The following is a 22959-nucleotide window of genomic DNA, read 5'->3' on the forward strand; positions in this document are numbered from 1 at the left end:
ACACAAGCTCTTCTAGTAGTCGTACGTGTTCATGGCCTCAGGCCATGGGTCACACTCCACCACACAACCAAGGTCATGCTGCATAAACCCCAAACTGATATCATCACCATCCACAAGTTCCGCACCACCCAGCTGTGGCAACGAGGCATGCAGAATATTCCCCCTTAACCTATTTGGTGCGGCAGAAAATAACTCCATCCTACCCCAATGATTAATAGCCCACCTCATTGATTGTTTTATACTAGACGCCCTGGTTAAAAATCAGAGTGGCAACCATGGTTGTAAACTAGTCCTGGGAGTATCATTGGACGTCAGCTACCATGGGGTAAAGCGCAGGAGAGACTTTACTGGTGCTCTTTTTTGAGCTCATAGTATTGTCAAACTGACCCTTTTTTTTCTTAAGAGGTGTGTCTTGGTTTATTGTGATTTTATTTATCTTGACTGACAGAGATTTATGTGAGAAATGACAAGTTCTTCATATTTTCATGCTGCAGGAAAATTCTTACTCCTATAGAATAGCAGCTAACCTTCTTGACAGAATACAGAAAAATGTCAACACAATGACAGAAAAAAAATAGATATGGAGCGCTGGCCACAAATTTTAATAAGGGATATTTTTTTTTTCTAGATGCAAAGCAGACGGTAGGATCACTGACAGAAGTACTAAATTATGCTGCTTCTCATACAGATAAGACAAAAGGATCTATGGCGGGATTCCATAAATATCCATTTCTTAGTCAAGTATTAGAACATTATTACCTGGGACACGACACAATTCAATATCTTCTTGCCATTTCACTCATTCTCGTATGTGCACTTCCAAATTACCTTTCTACTAACAGTTGTGTTGCCCTCGTGTTTGGGTATAGGTTATTGTGCTCCATACGTTTGGGTGTGTGGCCGTCCCCGTGGGCACTGGTCTTACTTTGGCCCTGTCTATTTTGAGGCATGGATGGCACATAGCGAGGTGAGTTACTAGCATAGGGACCACCTTGTTTGGGTATACATATACTATTTACTTATTGTCACATATGCGGCAGTCTGGTCCTTCTTTATCATCTACTCTGCAGGTCTTCATGAAAACAACGTATATGCCGATTAATCTGCTGGCCAACTGGAAGGAATTTGCAGTTCCAAACAGTCTTTCAATTTACAAGATACCTCTGGTGGTTAGAGGGGTTGTCTCATTATGACACCTCTTAATAATGAAGCCTGCTTGGCAATTATCTAGTCTCTGTACGTCCAACTGTAGGATTCGATGACAGGAGAAGCTCTGACAGCTGCTCCACACGAAAGGTAGTGTTACATGTAATGAATGGGTGGACAGGACAGTAATCTATAGCATCCTTATGTTAAAGATGACAACATTGACAGCCCATTTACCACAGCCCATTTTACTAAAGCATTTAGACTAATGCATTCTGGAAATTTATTTTTAATTTTTTTTGCTTGCTTTATCAGCCTACCAATATTTCTTATTTTCTTTATTTTTAACGAAAGTTACAAGTATTTTTGTTATCAGATGAAAATGAGACCACCAACACAACTTGCCTTGGTTGTTTCCAATTTTTGGTATTACGAATTAAACTTCCAACTTAAAATAATCCTTTAATTCTCTTGAATACGATGACAAACACACATTACACATTGAATACGATGACAAAGTACACATTACTTGTAACCTTGGCCATTACTGAACAAAATAAAGATTAAGATGAAAAGGCCAGATTACCATATACAATCTATGGCCGAAAACAACTGACAACGGTGATTTAAGTCTTTTGAGATGGGGGACTGCGCTTACAATGTGGAAAGAACGATTAGTAGTGCATAATTCTTTGCACGTAGGCTGCCATCGTTTTTGCCAGCACATGTACTATCTATACCAGGGTTCCCCAACTCTAGTCCTCAAGGCCCACCAACAGAGCATGTTTTCAGGATTTCCTTAGCATTGCACTGCTGTTAGAACCAGCACCTGGGCAGGTAATTACATTAACACCTGTGCAATACTAAGGAAATCCCAAAAACCTGCACTGTTGGTGGGCCTTGAGGACTGGAGTTGGGGACCTCTGTTACAGCACAAGTGCTGCCGAGAGCACTGGTCTTTTAAGCCAACCGGTAGAATATTTCACCAGATGAACAAGTGTTCTGCTTGTTCATTGGGTCATCAGAAGTTTGCTTATACTGGAAACACTCATTCTGGATATCCTGGCAATGTAAATGCACCCTTAATAATTATGTTGCAAGTTTATTTATGATTTGGACACATGGTGCGATTAGACAGTGGTAGTAGGAGCAATTCTTATAGGGAATCATCTATTTTTCCCATAATGTATAGTTCCCGTGAGCAGTATGAGACAGTGTGTGTGTGATAACACCAAATTTACCACAGCAGCTCCCCATTCAGACCTGAGACCTTATGACACTAAAGGGCGCTCTACACGCTGCGACATCGCTAGCGATGTCGCTAGCGATCGCACCCGCCCCGTCGTTTGTGCATCACGGGCAAATCGCTGCCCGTGGCAAACAAAATCACTAGTACGCGTCACACATACTTGCCTTCCTAACGACATCGCTGTGGCTGGCAAACAACCTCTCTTCTAAGGGGGGGCGGTTCATGCGGCGTCACAGCGACGTCACACAGAAGGCCACCAATAGAAGCGGAGAGGCGGAGAGCAGCCGCATGAGGGATCCTCCCATCTTGTTGCCGGAGGACGCAGGTACGGTGTTGTTCGTCGTTCCTGAGGTATCACATGTAGCAATATGTGCTGCCTCAGGAACGACGAACAACACCGTACCTGAGGTATCACATGTAGCAATATGTGCTGCCTCAGGAACGACGAACAACCTGCGTCCCAAAACATCAACGATATTTGAAAAATGAACGACGTGTCAACGATCAACGATGTGGTGAGTATTTTTGATAGTTAGCGGTCGCTCGTACGTGTCACACACAACGACGTCGCTAACGAGGCCGGATGTGCGTCACGAATTCCGTGACATTAACGACATCTCATTAGCAATGTCGTTGCGTGTAAAGCGGCCTTAATGGTTACTTGACACCAGGGAGGGAAAATGGCTAATTGGGCACAATTTGGACAATTTCACTTAGGTGTCTACTCACTTTTGTTACCAGCGGGTACATTAATGGTTGTGTGTTGAGTTATATAGCGGGCACACTATATTTACACTGTTATACAAGTTGTACACTGACTACTTTATATTGTATCAAAAAGTGTTATATCTTCAGTGTTGTCCCATGAAGAGATATCATAAAAAATTTCCAAACGTGAGGGGTGTACTTATTTTGTAATATACTGTAATATATGCAGTGATGCTTTTACTTGCTTTCATACGGCATAGTGTTCGCTCTCAATCTGTCTATTAGACAAACATTTCCTTTATCTGTGCTGCTGCCGTAAGTCTGGCCAGTAAATTAGTAATGCTTTTCTATGCTTCAGAAAGTTTACTATGAAGGCAGGTTCAGTTTGTGAAATGGTCTTTGTTTATGCCTTTAGGTTATTAGAGAAGGCCACATAGATATATTCCTATCTTCTATGCCTGGTGCAATAAAACACCCTGGTTATACATAGCCAAATGTAATTCAGGAACTTCCCCCTTTAGGGTATGTGCGCACGTTGCTTTTTACCTGCTTTTTACCTGCTTTTTTGCTGCTTTTTCTTCTGCGCTGTTTAATGCCAAAATGGATGTGTTCTTCTATTCAAGCAAAGTCTATGGGAATTTGGGTTTCTTGTTCACACTATGTTGTTCAAAATGCTGCCTTTTTGTGGCAGAACTTTGGTCAAAAACTCAGCTTTGCAGTGCAAAACCCAAATGGCAAAAACAATTGACATGTTGCTTCTTTGAAAAGCTGAGTTTTTGACCAAAGTTCTGCCACAAAAAGGCAGCATTTTGAACAACATAGTGTGAACAAGAAACCCAAATTCCCATAGACTATGCTTGAATAGAAGAACACATCCATTTTGGCATTAAACAGCGCAGAAGAAAAAGCAGCAAAAAAGCAGGTAAAAAGCAGGTAAAAAGCAACGTGCGCACATACCCTTAGGATATCATTCACTGCAGTCTAGCGATATGATTGTGCTAAACTAAGGTCAGAACAGACTACCTTCTGGAAAATATGCTATGACTTTCCTAAATATCAATACCCAGTACATAAATTGCAAATCCCTTGTTGTTTAACTTGGCTAGAGCTGGAGCAGAACGAATGCCAAGGGCTTAACCTCAGAGGTGAGGGAAGAGAAGACACAGTCTACATTGATTTCATGACCTAATGTTGCCTACGCGTCACTTACCAGTTGTTGGTCAATGGGAGGAATTGCATCATGATGTCCATAAATGATAGCAGGGTTATACTGGCTGAAAAGTACAGGATAAAAAACTCTTTTCCCTAAAGAGAAGAAAAAATAAAACATCATTATAGGACATTAAGCGTCTGTTCAACAATGCATATGTAATCAATTAAAGGGAAGACCTCATTGACCTTATTTATACAGCTTCCTTGTAGACTTGCAATAGATGTGGAAAATTTGCATTATAAAAAACAAAACGTGTTTTTAGTAACTTTCCGCACCATAAAAGCATCAAAAATGCATGTAATCCACACCTAAGAATGTCAATACCAGGAAGTTTCAAAATCAAACCAGCTTTATTTAAAAACCACAGCATCAAAAACACAATAAAAACAAATGTTAAAAAAACAAACACAAAAATGCAATGAAAAAAATGTAAGTATACTAAATGATGCAGAGATTTTGCTGTATCAAAAACTCAACAAACACGGATTGTGAGAACATAGCCTAAGGGGTACTTTGCACACTACGATATGGCAGCTGCGATGTCAGTGGGGTCAAATCGAAAGTGACGCACATCCGGCGTCGCTGTCGATATCGTAGTGTGTAAATTCTTTATGATACCATTAACGAGCGCAAAAGCATCGTAATCGTATCATCGGTCTAGTGTCCGACATTTCTATAATTTAGCTGCAGTGACGGTACGATGTTGTTCCTCGTTCTTGCGGCAGCACACATCGCTGTGTGAGAAGCCGCAGGAGCGGGGAATATCTCCTACCTGCGTCACCGCGGCTCACGCCGGCTATGTGGAAGGAAGGAGGTGGGCGGGATGTTTATGTCCCGCTCATCTCCGCCCCTCCACTTCTATTGGCCGCGTGCCGTGTGACGTCGCTGTGACGCCGCACGACCCGCCCCCTTAGTAAGGAGGCGGTTCACCGGCCAGAGTGACGTCGCAGGGCAGGTGAGTGCATGTGCAGCTGCCGTAGCGATAATGTTCGCTACGCCAGCTATCACAAGATATCGCTGCTGCGACGGGGGCTATCGCGCTCGGCATCGCAAGCATCGGCTTGCGATGTCGTAGTGTGCAAAGTACCCCTAAGCTCTACATCACTATACATTATTCACAGAAAGCGGCTAAATCAGTAGTGTGGGCGGGGTTACAGAACAATCAACACCTCTGAACTCTGCTTCATCTGCAGCAGAGAAAACGGATTATTCCACAACTGCTGCACCCAGTAAACTAAGTGATACATGGCTAGAATCAGGGTCTCACCCTGTATTGAATTTTAAATTCAAGTGATTTGTCTAATTTAAATAACAGCAGATTTGGTTATCAGGCTGATTTATTTATTGAACAAATCAGTCAGCCAGCACCTTCATACAAATCACTAGGCACATACTGACAAGCAGGTTTCTCCTGTGTGAATATAAAGCTAAAAAGAGGAAAGACCTAGGATATCTCGAGTTCAAGGGATCTTTCTAAATTCAACCAGTTACATACTCTCACTGGTACCAGCAGCAGCCAAATGTGATGGGTTACAGCATTGAAAAGCTCCACCAAATATATAGTGGCCACTATCAGGTACTGCACATTGCCCCTTATTTCGATGAATGGGGTTGGATCTGCAATACCGTACTGAAGTTCTATGCAGATGACATGGCTCCTCTCCACAGCTGATCACATCTGGCTGTTGCTTTCACTGAGAACAGCTGATCCGTCGAAGGTGCTGAGAGACACAGTGTTATAGCAATTTTAATCTCATATTAAAATTCAATAGTCTGTATTAATTATAAGTTGTGTTATAGGAATTTTAGTCTCGTATTAATAGCTGGATGTTATATAAGTAATTGTAGTTCTCTTTACTCATGATTCTGTATCTGCTGATGTGGGAGTGTAGCTATTCCCTCAGAATTTGTTTATCTAGACTTCTCCTGTCTACACAATAGGGCAGAAGATAAAGATTTATTCAAGGTAAAAAAAAAAAAAAAAAAGTCTTATTATCTAGAATCGATAATAGTTCTAATAATCTATTATCTAGAATAGATAATCTATTATCTAGAATAGATAATAGTTCCTTATCTAGTGAGCTGGGAATTAAGGGATTAATGTTTTAAGGCTAGGGTGATATGTGATTGTCTGCAGCTGTTCCTTTGAAGTATTACTATAAAAAAAAACCTTGAATATGAAGGACTGGAGAAAACGGGTTTATTGCCGCGCTAAAAACCACGAGCATGTATAAGTCAAAATATTCTTTTTATTTAGATCATTCCTACGCGTTTCTGAGGCTCATCTGCCTCCTTCCTCAGGGAAAGAGATTCTTTTTCCCTGAGGAAGGAGGCAGATGAGCCTCAGAAACGCGTAGGAATGATCTAAATAAAAAGAATATTTTGACTTATACATGCTCGTGGTTTTTAGCGCGGCAATAAACCCGTTTTCTCCAGTCCTTCATATTCAAAATCTGCTCTATAACGGGGCCGCTGCAGAACCACCCAAGCGCTCATCCATGCTAATAAAGGGGTTGTGACTGGCACAACCCGGCCAGGTGAGTGCACTGTTTTTATCCTCTTTCACTCTGTAAACCGGGTAAAACCCTATTGCGCCTTTCTTTGTCTCCCCCACCACAGCACTATAAAAAAAAAACCAGCTGTAATCCTAAAAAGTCAAAACACTCATTTTCTTCTGAAAGGTTATGTATCCTCATATATATGAGAATAAAGTCTTCAAGGGAAGCAGATGTGTTCGGCCTCTTTGATTGATAAATAAAAAATTCTCCTGTCACACATACACAAACCAAACTGGTAATGATGACCTGTCTTAAGGATACGCCATCAATCTTAAACCCTTCATATCGGGGCCAATTTCCGTTTTTGTGTTTCCGTTTTCTATTCCCCTTCTTTCCAGAGCCATAACTTTTATTTTTCTGTCCACACAGACATATGAGGGCTCATTTTTTTGCAGGACGAGTTATACTTTTGCATGACACCATTCATTTTACTATGTAATGTACAGGAAAATGGGGAAAAAAATCCAAATTGAGAGAAATTGTGAAAAAAAGCCCCACAATTCGGACACTGGTTTTTTCCACTTGTTTTTACGGTATACATTTTATAATGAAAAAGACCTCAGAACAAGATTCTCCTCACGAGTACAATTACAGTGATACCAAACGTCTAGTTTTTTAAATATTTTAGTGGTGAAAAAAAATAATCAGAGGTTTGCATAAAACAATTTGGGGGTTGTGTCGCCATTTTCCAAGACCAATAATATTTTCATTTTTAGGTCAGTGGAGCTGTGCAATTGCCTTTTTTGTGGGGCAAGACAAAGATTTTATCAATAGCATTTTGGAAAAGATATGTTTTGATTACTTGTTAAAGCATTTTTAGTGGGTTTAAAGCAAGAAAAATAAAATGTAATCTTTGCATTCTTGTTTTATTTTTTGTTTAGAGTTTACCAATTGGGTAAACTATTTTATAATTTGATAGATTAGACTTATCTGAACCCGGCGATACCATGTGTATTTTTTTTTTTATTACCGGTATATCTTTAATGGGCCAAAAAGGGTCTATTTGAACTTACTTTTTTAACGTTTTATATTTTTTTAAAACATTATTTATTTTTTTACTTTTTACTGTTCTTAGTGGTCCCCTTAGGGTAGAAATGACAAATCCAGCCCACCACATCATTTTATGTGGCATGTGAGCTGGGTTGCCAGTAAAACCTGGGTGCTTTTCTCTGCCATACATAGCAGCAGGCAGAAAAAGGCACCTTCTATGATTTTTTTTCACATTTTTCCACCAGTTTGTATTGTATCTATCTAGGGAGAGCTCTTGTATAGCCCTGGCCAGTTTGTGCTTTTTGGTCCATGTTCGTACTCTGATGCATGGAGATCAGCATGAACCCATACAATTACAAGCAGCTCTTTGAAGGCAACAATAATGTTGGTGTGGCCCTTGGTAAAAATGAGTTTGACACTATGAGCCTTAAGGGACTTGAAGCTTTGATCGTCTGATTTTCACTATATGCAGCAATGCTACGGCATTTCTGTATATAGCACAAGTAATCACAGTCTCCTTTGAAGCCCAGCCACAGGCAGGTATCAAAGAAGCACTGCAATGACAGATATGGAGGCCTTCAGCAGATACCCCGCTGTCATAGCAACCCATCGGTGACTTGCGATCAAGTCACGGGTGCCGGTGGGAGCTTAAAATGGCACACTCACATGCAGGTACGAGTTAAATGCCACTGTTTTAAGTTTTACAGTGGGATGTAACAGGTTAAAAATCACATCACGGTCTTCGTTCTGCTCCAGATATGATTGTTAGAGTCGGGTCCTTGCTATAACACACAGCTATTAACTGCCGAATATGGCGCGGGCTCACCTTGGGAGCCTGCTTCATATACCCGCTTCCGACTTGCGTCATATAATTATGCTGGATATCGTGAAGGGATAAAAGTACCAAACAACCCTTTTCATACTGAACATCACTGTACTTATAATTTGAAAAACACTGTACTAGTCTAGAAACACATGATTAGTCCATATCAGAATTCAATACATAATTTTAGAATAATTTCTAATGTAAAAGTATAGTAATGTAATTGGTTGAAAATGAAGAGTTATAATGATTGCGAGAACAATGAAACATACAATGGGTACGGAAAGTATTCAGACCCCTTTAACTCTTTGTTTCATTGCAGCCATTTGGCTGGCCCAGATAGAGCTCTGACCTAAACCCAATTGAGCATCTCTGGAGAGACCTGAAAATGGCTGTCCACCAACATTCACCATCCAACTTGATGGAACTAGAGAGGATCTGCAAGGAAGAATGGCAGAGAATCCCAAATCCAGGTGTGAAAAACTTGTTGCATCATTCCCGAGAAGACTCATGGCTGTACTAGCTCAAAAGGGTGCTTCTCCTCAATACTGAGCAAAGGGTCGGAATACTTATGACCATGTGATATTTCAGCTTTTCTTGATTAATAAATTTGCCAAAATATCTACATTTCTGTTTTTTACTGTGGGATGGGGTGCAGAGTGTACATTAATGAGAAAAAAAATGAACTTTTTTGAATTTACCAAATGGCTGCATTGAAACAATGAGGGAAAAATGTAATGGGGTCTGAATACTTTCCATACCCACTCGTATAAAAGAAAACTAATCCCGGACTTTATGACAAGTGTTGCTTATGAGCAAGCATAAGCTTGTGTCCTCCTGCTCCATAGCAATGCATTCACTAATAATGCATGAGTTTAAAAATAAAATGGATAATGCATGCCGGAGATCTGAGAGCAGGTCTCAGTCGGACAGGTCATACCTGGCTGTGTGTTGATCCTACATGTGTTCAGAAATTCCACATTGAAGTAGATATCCACATCACAAAAAAACAGAAGGACATTGTTTCCTTTCCAGGCACGAGCACCAACATCTAATCCTTTTCCACGGGAGAATTCCTCGTTCAGTTGGATAAATGTGAAGTTCTTGAAGTTTGCAGCTCTGGAAAGAAAGAAAAGAAATAAAGATTATTCTTTACAGAATATACAGAACTAGTGTTATTTTTATACCAGGTATACTAACTGTATACCTGTGTATAAACTAAAATCATACAGACGAAGAGATATATACTAAAATAGTCATATATTATACCTTAAAGTGTACATATTTCGGGGGGAAAAAAAACAAAGACGCAACCTGTTAAGGGCAGTATAGCACTGCTGGGTCTGGGCTCTAAGACCCGCATTGATTAGGGCTCGGTACACATGTAGAGCATTTGGTGAGTTTTTTACCTCAGTATTTGTAGCCGAAACCAGGAGTGGGACAATCAGAGGAAAAGTATAATAGAAACACGGGCACCACTGCTGTATTTATTACCCACTCCTGGTTTTGGTTTACAAATCCTGAGGTAAAAACTCACCCAATACTCAACGTGTGCACATGGCCTTATTGCTCAAAGCACTGCTTGCATGATTTGAGCACATAGAGTGTCCCACAGGTTCAATAGTAAGTCTATGTGTCCGTAACCACTTTCACAGAGCGGTGAATGAATCCAGTTATACTATTGAGCTCATGAGCCTTTTTCTCCATGCAGCTACAGGAACTGTACACTTCACATTCGTGTGTTTTGACCAATTGGTGGGGGTCTAAAAACTTGGAGCCCCATCAATCATCAGCAGTGAGTACCTCAGCTGGGCCCCCCTCTTCACTGGGCCCCATCAGTAAGGAAAGTAATGCCCTTATGGCGGCCTTGCCAGCAAGTGCCAGTGCATGGGCCAACCATAGGATGCTCTGGTTCTCCGGATGGCCAGTCTGACACTGATCAGCACTATAAAGCCTCTATAATGAGAGCTGAGCGGCTCTAACTTTGAAAGATCGACTCAGAATTTCCTAAAATCTGCAGGTCCCCATGAATGTATTCTTTCAATCACTGCTGTGGGATAGGGCAGTGTAAGACATTTCAAGGGATACCGGTTTTGCCAATGTTTTGATTTTTGGAAAATTGGTGTGGATTACAACAGCATCAAGCTCAAAAATTTCTGCCACAAAGTAGGCCACATAAGTGATATTAACTTGGACAGTCTGAAACAACACCAATGTATTATTAGTAGTGATGGGTGAGCATGCTCGCCACTGCTTACTCTACCGAGCCTCTGAGTTTGAAAATGCTCAGGTTTTCCATTGACTTCAATTCTACACATTAGTCGAGTCACGTTGTACACTGGGTAAAAATTTGATTGCTTCGCTAAATCTTCCTCAATGTGAAAAAACACCCCATCTGTTTGACCCAGTCCACCTTTCCCACCACTTTTTAAATGTGATTACAGGTGGAAAATGTGGCCATTATTGCATACCTATAGCCATAGGGGCTATTTTAGGTGAAGGAACATTAATGCCTTATGTACTTGTAGAGAATAATGCTGAACAGCTTGGCAATGTTCTTGTAATATTTCATGAGAAGTGGCTTTCGATGATATACAATGCTTGGAAAAGTGCATAGATGTTCAAGTAGTGTTTTATGATATTACAATGAGTAATACATTTTTATTTAACATTTTATTATTGGACAAGAGGGGGGAACACTACATTTTTTATTCCATTTTTGTACGCATTAGGAACTTATGTTTTTCCCATTTTTTGTTTATTTTTTTATTAAAATGGAAACATAAATCACTTTATAATTAAAATAGATATATCAAAGCGATATGGGACTGTCAGAAGAGAAATTAGTTTGTGCCACTGAATTTCTGTCCTAAAGTCTGGAAACAGATTTAGTATGACATTTTCTGAGCAACTAATTTACTGATGGGAAAAAGACTGCTCGAATGGATCATCTTTTCCCTTTTAAATAGAAGTATAATAGGAAAAATTTCAGATTCTTAGAAACTGGCTTTTTTTTCACTTGTTTTATGTGTGTACTAGTAATGAGTTGGGTGCTCAAGCACTTTGAAGCTCGGATGGTTTCAACTCGAGTACCCGAGTATAATGGAAGTCAATGGGGGACTTTTCAGGAAGTTTTTTCGGAAAAATGATTGAATTCTCCTTTGACTTTGATTATACTCAGTAAATGAGTATCAAGCATCAAAATTCTTGTTACAAATACTCGAGCACCGAACAGTTTGCTCATCGCTAGTGTCTCCCCTTATTTAACAAAAACAAGTTCCAAAATGAGTAACAGGCCAATAGGATAGTCTGCTTTGCGCTGTTCACTTGTCGGCTTTGCTGAGTAGACTGGGACAGGGTAAGCAGAGTAGGGTGGTGGATTAAATGAGATCTACTTGTATAGCTGAAAGCTTTGATAAGGCAGGAAAGCAACATTATAAACCACACACATCATACACAGCTATACGGAGGTGCCATGTAGCACACCTGCCTTGTCTATACAGGAAGTGCGCCCCAAAATTATTTGTTTCTCCCTACTTAAGTGTCTACGGTATTACAAAAAATAATAAACACAGTGTTTGTCTGCTACGGACTCGCATTTAATTAAAGTAATATACAATGTATGAATCAATGCAATATGTTAGTAAACGCTTCAAGGTTTATCCAGAATTGTTTTGCTAAATGTCACTGGAACCGGAAAACATGGTGGAAAATTAGGAAAGGAGCTGCATTGCTAGATAATATATCTCCTTGTAAACCTCAGCCTAGAGCACAGATTCTTATGGTATGTGCCAAGACGAAATTAATGGCATTCACCTTTTTGTCACCAGCAACTGGCAGGAATAAAGTGTGCCCCTGCTCAGATTTTATACACTTCAAAAGTCAAGGAACCAAAACATCAAAGAGAGAGAGTGTCAATCCAGCATTATGAACAGATTATGCGGTCCTCAGAATGAGAAGCTTTAGAAGCATATCTGCATATGACCATATGTATATTGCCGGCATGAATTCTTGTTGAGAGCTAAAGTCTGTGACTGTGTACATAGCACAAATCTTATTATGATGAAGAGCATTTGTTAATAGTATAAAAAAAAAAAGAAAAAACACAACTCTGGACTCCTCAACATTATCATACATAATAAAAATCAACGTTATATATTGTAACAGTGGGATCATCCAAATTTCAGTCACTGTGGGACAGAAAATGTCAGGTCTCCTATGACAATCCAATTTTGCAACACATTTGTTACTTTGAGAGTTGACCGAGGAATAGGGATGAGCGGACATGTATATGTTTGGGTTCTCTAGGTTCGGACAGACTTTAGTTAAATGTTTGTTCTTGAACCCCGTATTAGTCAATGGGGACTCAAACTAACAGGCTCGACTTGACTAAGGAGTATAATGGAAGTCAATGATTAGGCAGTTTGTCTCTCTGCCCACATACAGCCAGCTATAAACAGAGCATTTTTGAGGGATCCGAAAATGTTGTTTTGACCCTTAATGAGAGCCATTCAGAGACTACAAGCGGCTCTCACTGGGCCGAGCAAGTACCTGAGCACCCTGATTAGCATAGGTAGAGCACCTGAACTCAGACAGAGACTTTAAAAGAAAGAAAAAAAGAAAGAAAAACTCTCCACCTTCTCCATTCTGTCCATCCATGAAAATCCTACCGGACTCGCCAGCTGATTTTCGGAGGAAGATTGTGCATGCTGCAATATTTTTCACGTCTCTGGTATGTGACATTCGTGGTTATGGAGATGTGACCATGTTATTTCTGCATCAGTAGTACCAAAGTCTGAAAAATTCACAGCTGTTTTACATCCAATTCCTTTCCTCACTTCTATTTCATAAATGTTGAGAGCAATGGCAATTTTCTTTTCATGCTGTCATTGCAAAAAATAAAAAAATAGGTTCAGTTTTGCTAATATGTAAATAATCTAATAGGGAGAAATTGTAAGAATGTAAATGTACCTAAGACCAATGCTTAGAACTATTGCCTGCTTTAATGTAATCATATATCTAAGAGAGTGTCACCGGAGCGTGAAGCCCGGAACAATTGATGAGAAAGATAAAACTGCAATATAAGAAATATAAATATTTTATTAACCCTGTAGTATTAGTTCTTGCTCCAAAGACTTTATCATAAAAAAAGAAAAAAAAGAAAAAGTTTGCATTATTTAGCAGTCACTGGATGTGAACTTAGCCTAATCGGAAAAATATCAGCATCACAGGACGAATATTGCTGCCAGGCTACTCTGTGCATCTGTAACCTGAGAAACTTAAAGATCCAGTCGTTAGTCTACACATGATCTCCATGAATCATGTTAGAGAATAAAAACCTTTCAGAAGACTACTTCTTTGAGAAGACCATACATTTATTCAGGCCATCAGTACCATAGCGAAAGATTTTCAGTTCTAAGTCATATACCTTGCATACAGGCTATCTTCTTTGAGAAGGACCACCCCTCTTGAACAACGTCTCTCAATACTTTTGGGTGGTCATTTAAAAAGGGATTTCACTAAAGATACTAATTCAGGTTTCAATTAAATTTCATAAAGTCTTCTAAAGGTAATCCTTCTGGCTGCATTACATAGAGTCAAGTTAAAGAACCACTCCAGCAGTATTTTTCCCCAACACTGTAGTGGCACTTTAAATGTATGTCCCCTTCCCCCGTTATATACTCACTTTCTATTGTTTTCATGGGGTTTGATTGCACCGCTCCGGTCCCACGACACCCATCTTGTGCTCGTAACTTCTGACTGGCTGTATTGCAACTCTATGAAAGCCAGAAAGAGGCTCTTATAGACATGTATTGAGTTGTGACTTCCAGGGTGCTCCATGAAACACCAGGGCTGCTGGCACGTCACAAATTGCCAGAGACCAGCTGGAATGGCGGAGGCAACAGAAGACGGCAGCAGGGGAGTATAAGGCCAGTGACTTACATTTAAGGCATCACTTAAAAAAAATACTGGAGTGATGTTTTAAACAAAATCTGTTATGGGAAATTTTTCAAAATTCAAGGGTATTCTTCCTAAAGTGGCCTTTTAGCGAAGGTTTTACAGCTTCTTTTTAAGCAAAATGCAAGGTAAAAATTAACCATCAGGTAACACAAGTAGTGGGCACTGGCTTAGTGGCATTATTTCAATTCCCAAAATAGATTTCCAATATTTGGATCCTGCAGAAATACAGTAGTCACTGTGTGACGCCCTGCAAAACCAGGTAGTCACAGTTAGGCCCCTGCACAACACCGGAAACACACAGCCAACCAGAAAACCCTAGTCACCCCCCCTTAGGGAAAGACACACCAGTGGGCGTGACCAGGCGGTTGGAACACGCCCACCCAGGGGTCTAGGCAGCCCGGGGCGGGAAAACAGGCAGTTAAGCTTAGATAAGTTTGAAGTTCAGCTTGGAGAGGAGCGTTGGCTGGAGCTAAGTGTAGCTCCAGCAGGAGAGTTCAAGTTGAACGGTACCAGGGTAGGAGCCCTGGTGCCACTGGCTAGGAGGCAGACGGTGGTCTCCATCAGCAGGAGACGGGAAGACGGCTCGGTGGAACCGAGGTGGACCGGGACAGGGTTGTGCCCGCCGGTAACGACACAGGGAACCGACCCGGAAACCGTAGCACAAAGGGGGGTACTCGGACCCTGAAGCCAGGACCAGAAACAAGTGGAACTGGTTAATTAACCGATTGAGGCCAGGACTAGAGATTCTGTCCCACCCAAAGTCCCTCATAAAAGACAACAGCCCACCGATTAGGGATAAAAGGTCACCGCCAGGGCCCATAGATCCCACGGGCCAGCGTCTCCTTAGGCCACATCCAGCCGGGAGTGGACTCCTGAGTTTCACACTAGGAAAGTCCATCTTACATAAAGCAGTGTAGGAAAATGATAGAGACCACCAGCCGGGTGGGGGACCTGAACGCAACCGGCCGTGGCACTGGCCACCATCACCTTGGTTTACCAGAGACTTGTGTGTTTTACTAACAGTGAGTACACCAGCACCCCCTGCGGTCGCCATCCCCTGCACCGAGCCACCGGGTCTCGGGGCCACCATCCCTGCCCACGGAGGGGTTAACAACTTGCTGCACAACATCTCCCCCGGGTGCCCAATAACCACAGCGGTGGTGTCCCAACTCACCACACACCATGGGTGGCGTCACAAACTTATTACGGCCTAGCCCGTACATCTACGTCCCCCCATTTATTCGGCGTGTCCGCGAGACCCCCGGGTCCGGAGACCCTCGAGCCACCACCCCAGAAGGCTCGGACCCAAGCAGCACTGGCTGCTGGCACGGGGGCGGCACAACTGGACTAAGATGGAATGGAAGGCATCTGCCAGTGCGATGGGGATCTTCTGTCTGAGTTCAAGAACCTATTTTATTACTCTTGTGAAAACATATCGCTCCCTCAGAGGATTGGGAAACTTAGAGCTAAGGTAATATCTTATTTACAGTGGATGGTTTTTTGGGTCATTCCTTCCCAATGCATCCTAATCTTAATGGCTGTTCCACTGCAAGAAGATAGAAAGTGACAGCTATGTGTTTGCATCATTGGTTCACTTTGGCACTACCTTATTTTTCCTCCTTTAGCCATATTATGTTTTCTTATGTTAGCTATCCGTCCTGTCACACAGATGAAATGCCTTGCAAAGGATTCATCTTTCAGTGCATCTATGTTTCTCAAAGAAATCATTTTTTTACATATATACATAAAGATATCAGTAGACATCATCGTAGAGCTAAGACTTGCTGTTTTAATCTTTAAACAAACACTGGTCAATTAACTTTACCTAGATTTAGTCCTTATGTGGTGACTCACTAACTAAACTGGTAACGTGCCGATAACACAGAAGTACCATAACTTCTGCAGCCAATGATTGGCTGCAGGGAGTCACAATTTTAAATGACCTAGCTTCACATAGGCGCAGGCAGACAGCAAAGTTCTCACAGGCAGGGATGGCAGCACTGAGGACTATGTGCCAGGCAGAGATTTCATATGACGTAGGCACACTGCTGACCATGAGAACACTGCTGTCTGCCTAGGCACATACGGTAAGAAAGATGTTCTCTACCTGAACAATGCTGCTATTATCTGTGCATTCTCGGCCACAACAGTTTTCGTTCACCTTTGATAAAACAGACACTGCTGAACAGAGGCCAAAAAGAGTCTGGAGTAACTATACTGCCTCATTATAGTGAATGCATTTGTTGCGGGTTTCACCTGAATCATGTATTTCGGAGATGTAGATGGAAACCCTGATGTACAGTTAGGTCCAGAAATATTTGGACAGTGACACAAGTTTTGTTATTTTAGCTGTTTACAAAAAATGTTCAGAAATACAATTATATATATAATATGGGCTGAAAGTGCCCACTCCCAGCTGCAATATGAGAGTTTTCACATCCAAATCGGAGAAAGGGTTTAGGAATCATAGCTCTGTAATGCATAGCCTCCTCTTTTTCAAGGGACCAAAAGTAATTGGACAAGGGACTCTAAGGGCTACAATTAACTCTGAAGGCGTCTCCCTCGTTAACCTGTAATCAATGAAGTAGTTAAAAGGTCTGGGGTTGATTACAGGTGTGTGGTTTTGCATTTGGAAGCTGTTGCTGTGACCAGACAACATGCGGTCTAAGGAACTCTCAATTGAGGTGAAGCAGAACATCCTGAGGCTGGAAAAAAAGAAAAAAATCCATCAGAAAGATAGCAGACATGCTCGGAGTAGCAAAATCAACAGTCGGGTACATTCTGAGAAAAAAGGAATTGACTGGTGAGCTTGGGAACTCAAAAAGGCCTGGGCGTCCACGGATGACAACAGTGGTGGATGATCGCCGCATACTTTCTTTGGTGAAGAAGAACCCGTTCACAACATCAACTGAAGTCCAGAACACTCTCAGTGAAGTAGGTGTATCTGTCTCTAAGTCAACAGTAAAGAGAAGACTCCATGAAAGTAAATACAAAGGGTTCACATCTAGATGCAAACCATTCATCAATTCCAAAAATAGACAGGCCAGAGTTACATTTGCTGAAAAACACCTCATGAAGCCAGCTCAGTTCTGGAAAAGTATTCTATGGACAGATGAGACAAAGATCAACCTGTACCAGAATGATGGGAAGAAAAAAGTTTGGAGAAGAAAGGGAACGGCACATGATCCAAGGCACACCACATCCTCTGTAAAACATGGTGGAGGCAACGTGATGGCATGGGCATGCATGGCTTTCAATGGCACTGGGTCACTTGTGTTTATTGATGACATAACAGCAGACAAGAGTAGCCGGATGAATTCTGAAGTGTACCGGGATATACTTTTAGCCCAGATTCAGCCAAATTCCGCAAAGTTGATCGGACGGCGCTTCATAGTACAGATGGACAATGACCCCAAGCATACAGCCAAAGCTACCCAGGAGTTCATGAGTGCAAAAAAGTGGAACATTCTGCAATGGCCAAGTCAATCACCAGATCTTAACCCAATTGAGCATGCATTTCACTTGCTCAAATCCAGACTTAAGATGGAAAGACCCACAAACAAGCAAGACCTGAAGGCTGCGGCTGTAAAGGCCTGGCAAAGCATTAAGAAGGAGGAAACCCAGCGTTTGGTGATGTCCATGGGTTCCAGACTTAAGGCAGTGATTGCCTCCAAAGGATTCGCAACAAAATATTGAAAATAAAAATATTTTGTTTGGGTTTGGTTTATTTGTCCAATTACTTTTGACCTCCTAAAATGTGGAGTGTTTGTAAAGAAATGTGACAATTCCTACAATTTCTATCAGATATTTTTGTTCAAACCTTCAAATTAAACGTTACAATCTGCACTTGAATTCTGTTGTAGAGGTTTCATTTCAAATCCAATGTGGTGGCATGCAGAGCCCAACTCGCGAAAATTGTGTCACTGTCCAAAGATTTCTGGACCTAACTGTAAGTGTTCAGCATAGAGCACAGGATAAATGGGAACTGATCCAAAATGTTCTGTACCAAATTTTGCCACCAAATAGCATTCAACTCAACCCACAAAAACACAAGTCCCCACTCAAGTCCATCATTGGCTAACAGCAAATAGGGGGCTTCACTGTAACCGATAGCACAAAAGCTACAAAAAAGCGCTATGGCTTCCTCCACCCCTAAAAAACAAATCCAGCAAAATCTGTGCTCCCAACTCCAAATGCGCCTTCTGAGCCCCACAATGTGCCTAAACCACATTTTGCATCCACGTATGTCATTTCTGTAGTGGAAAGACGAGTGATAAGGAATACAGGTATGCCTATTGTAGAAAAAGGATGCATTTCTGGTATTGAATTCTAATTGAGAAGTGTGTTATTTTTCCAAGCTTTTTTTTTAAGATAAAATAAATCAATAAAAAATGGCATTTTATCTCTTTAAATTTACTGGTATCTAACATTTATTACATAGTGAACAATGAAGATTCATAGCTAGCACCATATTTTTCGGACTATAAGACGCACCACCCCCAAAATTTTGGGGGGGAAGTGTGGGGGGGTGCGTCTTATAGTCCGATGGCTGCGGTGCGGTGGTGGTGGAGCGGGTGAAGGCAGGTGCAGTGGTGGTGGAGTGGGTCATCAGAGGCAGGAGCAAGCTGTAACAGCGCAACCCTGACCACGTGGGCCCGCTCATTTGATATGCACGCCAATCATCCCGCCCATCATCTCTCAGCCCTGAAGTCGGCGCTGACAGGTGGGCGGGATGATGAGTGGGGGATGCACGCATACTAAAGAGCCGGCCCGCGTGATCACCCCAGGCAACTACAGCCTGGAGTGATCATGTGCGGCTGTATTCACTGCCCCCCCCCCCCCCCGTGCATCATCATCAGTGCGGGAGGGCAGTGAATAAGTACAGTATACTCACTGTCCCATGCAGCATAGCGGTGTCCTCCTGTCTGCCGGCCAGCTGATCTGTGTAGAGAGCGGTGAGCACAGCGATGACGTCATCGCTGTACACATGGCTCCACACAGGTTAGCTGGCACACAGACAGGAAGCGAGCGATGGTGCGCGGAGTGAAGAGAGGGGAGTATTAGAGATGAGCGGTGTTCGAATCGAACTGTTCGCCAATCTCAAATTCGACCTGTTTTAGGCGATGTTCAAGTCGTTTGACGAACAATTAGCTTCAAGATCGACAGTTCGAGGTTATGTTTGATAACTGTTCGATCCCCAAAAGCGTAACTGGCTTTTCACAGTAATACGGTCATTCAATGTTAATACAGTGGAACCTTGGTTAATGTGAACAATCCGTTCTGGGACTGTGCTTGTTAACCAAGTTACTTGTTTAGCAAAGCAAGAATTCCCATAGGAAATCATTGCAATGCAGACAATTCCTTCCACAACTTGTTAAATGTCCCATCCTGGTCCCCTATTGTGCCATTCCACACATGCACAAACACACACGCACACACACACACACACACACACACACACACACATTATGCTCACCTTACCTTCCGTTCCATCGCCGGACTCCTGGTTCTTGTAGTTCGCAGGTACAGGATGTGTATTGGGTAACCATCGCGACCGATGCCGGAACTTCCGCTGCCAGAGCGCTGACGTCAAAGGCAGGAGCCGCTTGCCTCTGACTGGCCAGCGCGCTGCCTTTGAGTAGCGTCTGACAGAGGAAGTTCCGGCATCGGTCGCGATGGTTACCAGATACACATTCTGTAGCGGCGAACTACGCGTAACGGGTAACTATCGCAACGAGGGAGGAACTTCCTCTGTCAGACGCTACTCAAAGGCAGCGCAATGGCCAATCAGAGGCAAGCGGCTGCTGTCTTTGACGTCAGCGCTCTGTCAGCGGAAGTTCCGGCATGGGTCGCGATGGTTACCCGATACACATCTTGTACCGGCAAACTGCAAGTACCAGGAGGCCGGTGATGAAACGGAAGGTAAGGTGAGCATAATATGTGTGTGTGCGTTCATGTTTGTGCATGTTTGTATGTGTTTGTGTTTGCCTGCCATTGTTTTCAATGGTGTTCGAAAGTGTTCGACGCACACACCCGCCGTTCGACGAACTGAACCAAACTCGAACACTAGGGTGGTGGCTCATCTCTAGTGAGTATACAACAGGAGTCTTCCAGCTGTTTCCGCAAATCTGGCAGCGGCTGAAGTGAGTGCGAGATCCGCGGTGACTTCAGTCAGCTGATGTGCGGTGACAGCTGGAGTCACCACTGATCCCGGCGGCTCACTTCACTTGTGGCCTGACCCTCACAGAGAGCGGTCGTGTTCTATGGTTGCTCTCTGTGATTGTCAGATGTAGCAGAGCTGGATGCGTCGTGGAACATAGTGTGGATTACATCGGACCTGGGTGTTTTAGGGGTTAATAAAGTGGAGAAAGAGGGTGTTTTTTTGCCTTTTATTTCAAATAAAGGATTTTTATGGGTTTGTGTTTATTTACTTTCACTTAGAGCTTAGTGATGAGGGGGTGTCTCATAAATGCCTGCCATCACTAAGCTAGGACTTAGTGGCAGCTATGGGCTGCTGCCATTAACTCCTTATTACCCTGATTGCCACCGCATCAGGGCAATCGGGATGAGCTGGGAAAAATACCAGGACCGTCGCATCTAATGGATGCGGCAATTCTGGGTGGCTGCTGGCTGACATTTTTAGGCTTGGAGGGCTCCCAATAACGTGAGTCTCCCCAGCCTGAGAATACCAGCCCCCAGCTGTGAGACTTTATCTTGGCTGGTGATCAAAATTGGGGGAACCGCACACCGCTTTTTTTTTGCTTTTTTTTTAAATTACCCCCATACAGTGTCAGCAGCAGATCCTCGCCCCATAACAGTGTGTCATGACCACATTTTTTGCTTAAAAATTTTATTTTCCTATTTTCCTCCTCTAAAACCAGGGTGCATCTAATGGTCCGGTGAGTCTTATAGTCTGAAAAATACGGTGTATAAAACATAACTTTCAGTAAATCAGAAAAAAAATATTAAAAGAATAGGCAAGGCTTCACATATAAAAAAAAAAAAAAAATTAAAAATAATAAAAACGGGGACCCAGGTTTGGTATCCTTTGTAACAGTTAAAGGGAACCTGTCAGGTGCAATATGCACCCAGAACCATGAGCAGTACTGGGTGTATATTGCTAATCCCTGCCTAACAGTCCCTGTATACACAATCATAGAAAAAGGGATCTTTAGAAAAAGTGTTTCTAAAGATCTTTTATCGTATGCTAATGAGCGAGGGCACTAGTCCCCTGGGCGTTAGTTCCCCGGCCAGTCGCCCCCATTAGCATGTTAGTACGCCTCTGTGGGCATGCTAACCTGTTAATGAATACGCAGCGTCAGAGGATGATCTCACTCACCTCTCCGCTGCCATCGCGTCCAACGGGGGATTTCGGACCCGGAGTTTGGGTCATGCGCTCTATTTCAGTTTGTAGCCAGGACGTGTACACCCGGCTTCATAGTGTGCATGACCCAAACTCTGGGATCATGCACACTGAGCCGAAATCCCCAGTCGGACGCGATGGCAGCTGGAGAGGTGAGTGATATCATCCTGTAATGCAGTGTATTCATTAGCATGTTAGCAGGCCCACAGGAGCATACTAACATGCTAATGGGGGCGACTGGCCTGGGAACTAACGCCCAGGGGACTAGTGCCCTTGCTCATTAGCATACGATATAAGATCTTTAGAAATACCTTTTCTAAAGATCTCTTTATCTATGGTAGTGTATACAGGGATGGTTAGGCAGGGATTAGCAATATGCACCCAGAACTGCTCGTGGTTCTGGGTGCATATTGGACCAGACAGGTTCCCTTTAAATAGTGAGTGAGGGATTGTACCATTTATTCTAGCAATAGATCTTACTAGTACTGTATTGAAGACACAAAAACAAAAATATGAATATAGGAGGTGCAGAGATTAGCATCATACCTTGGCCCATGTGTTTATGAGGGTCTAAAAGGCTCCCTGCCACATAGGACTCCACTTTGTGAAAAAGAACACAGTAGGTGGGGGTCCAGTTATAGATTCTGTAATGGGGCCAAGAAGCTTCATAGAGAAAGGACGTTCAAAATATAAATTAGAAGTGTGTGATTCCTAGGGTTCTATCTTCAGAGTTCCCCACCGATACGATCCAAAGTCCCCAATTTCATGGGGTGGTGGTCATGTACACGCACTGCCACTAGTTATTGTTCATTGTACTAAGGAGGATGGTCAAGTAAAGCACTAAGCCATCTTCTTCAATGTCAAAGACAATGATTGCATCCCAAGAGATTACACACCTGTCAATAATTCTGTGGCTAGCGTGATAAGTTGAAATTGTGAAGCAAAACT

The 22959-nt window shown here is 42.4% G+C and overlaps 1 protein-coding gene across 4 annotated transcripts in view; it reads right to left on the reverse strand.

Annotated features, from left to right (window-relative positions):
* The window catches only part of CSGALNACT1 (chondroitin sulfate N-acetylgalactosaminyltransferase 1), a 528406-nt gene that overhangs the window by 21737 nt on the left and 483710 nt on the right, over window positions 1–22959 (reverse strand). For all 4 annotated transcript variants that reach the window (XM_075352486.1, XM_075352485.1, XM_075352484.1 and 1 more), the window contains 2 exons: window positions 9628–9806; window positions 4314–4408 (listed from right to left, as the gene is read on the reverse strand). In XM_075352486.1, coding sequence (XP_075208601.1) covers window positions 4314–4408; window positions 9628–9806 — 274 coding nt within the window. The remainder of the gene's footprint in view (window positions 1–4313; window positions 4409–9627; window positions 9807–22959) is intronic.

The sequence above is a fragment of the Anomaloglossus baeobatrachus genome, chromosome 1, assembly GCF_048569485.1.
Source record: "Anomaloglossus baeobatrachus isolate aAnoBae1 chromosome 1, aAnoBae1.hap1, whole genome shotgun sequence".
Lineage (NCBI taxonomy): Eukaryota > Metazoa > Chordata > Amphibia > Anura > Aromobatidae > Anomaloglossus > Anomaloglossus baeobatrachus.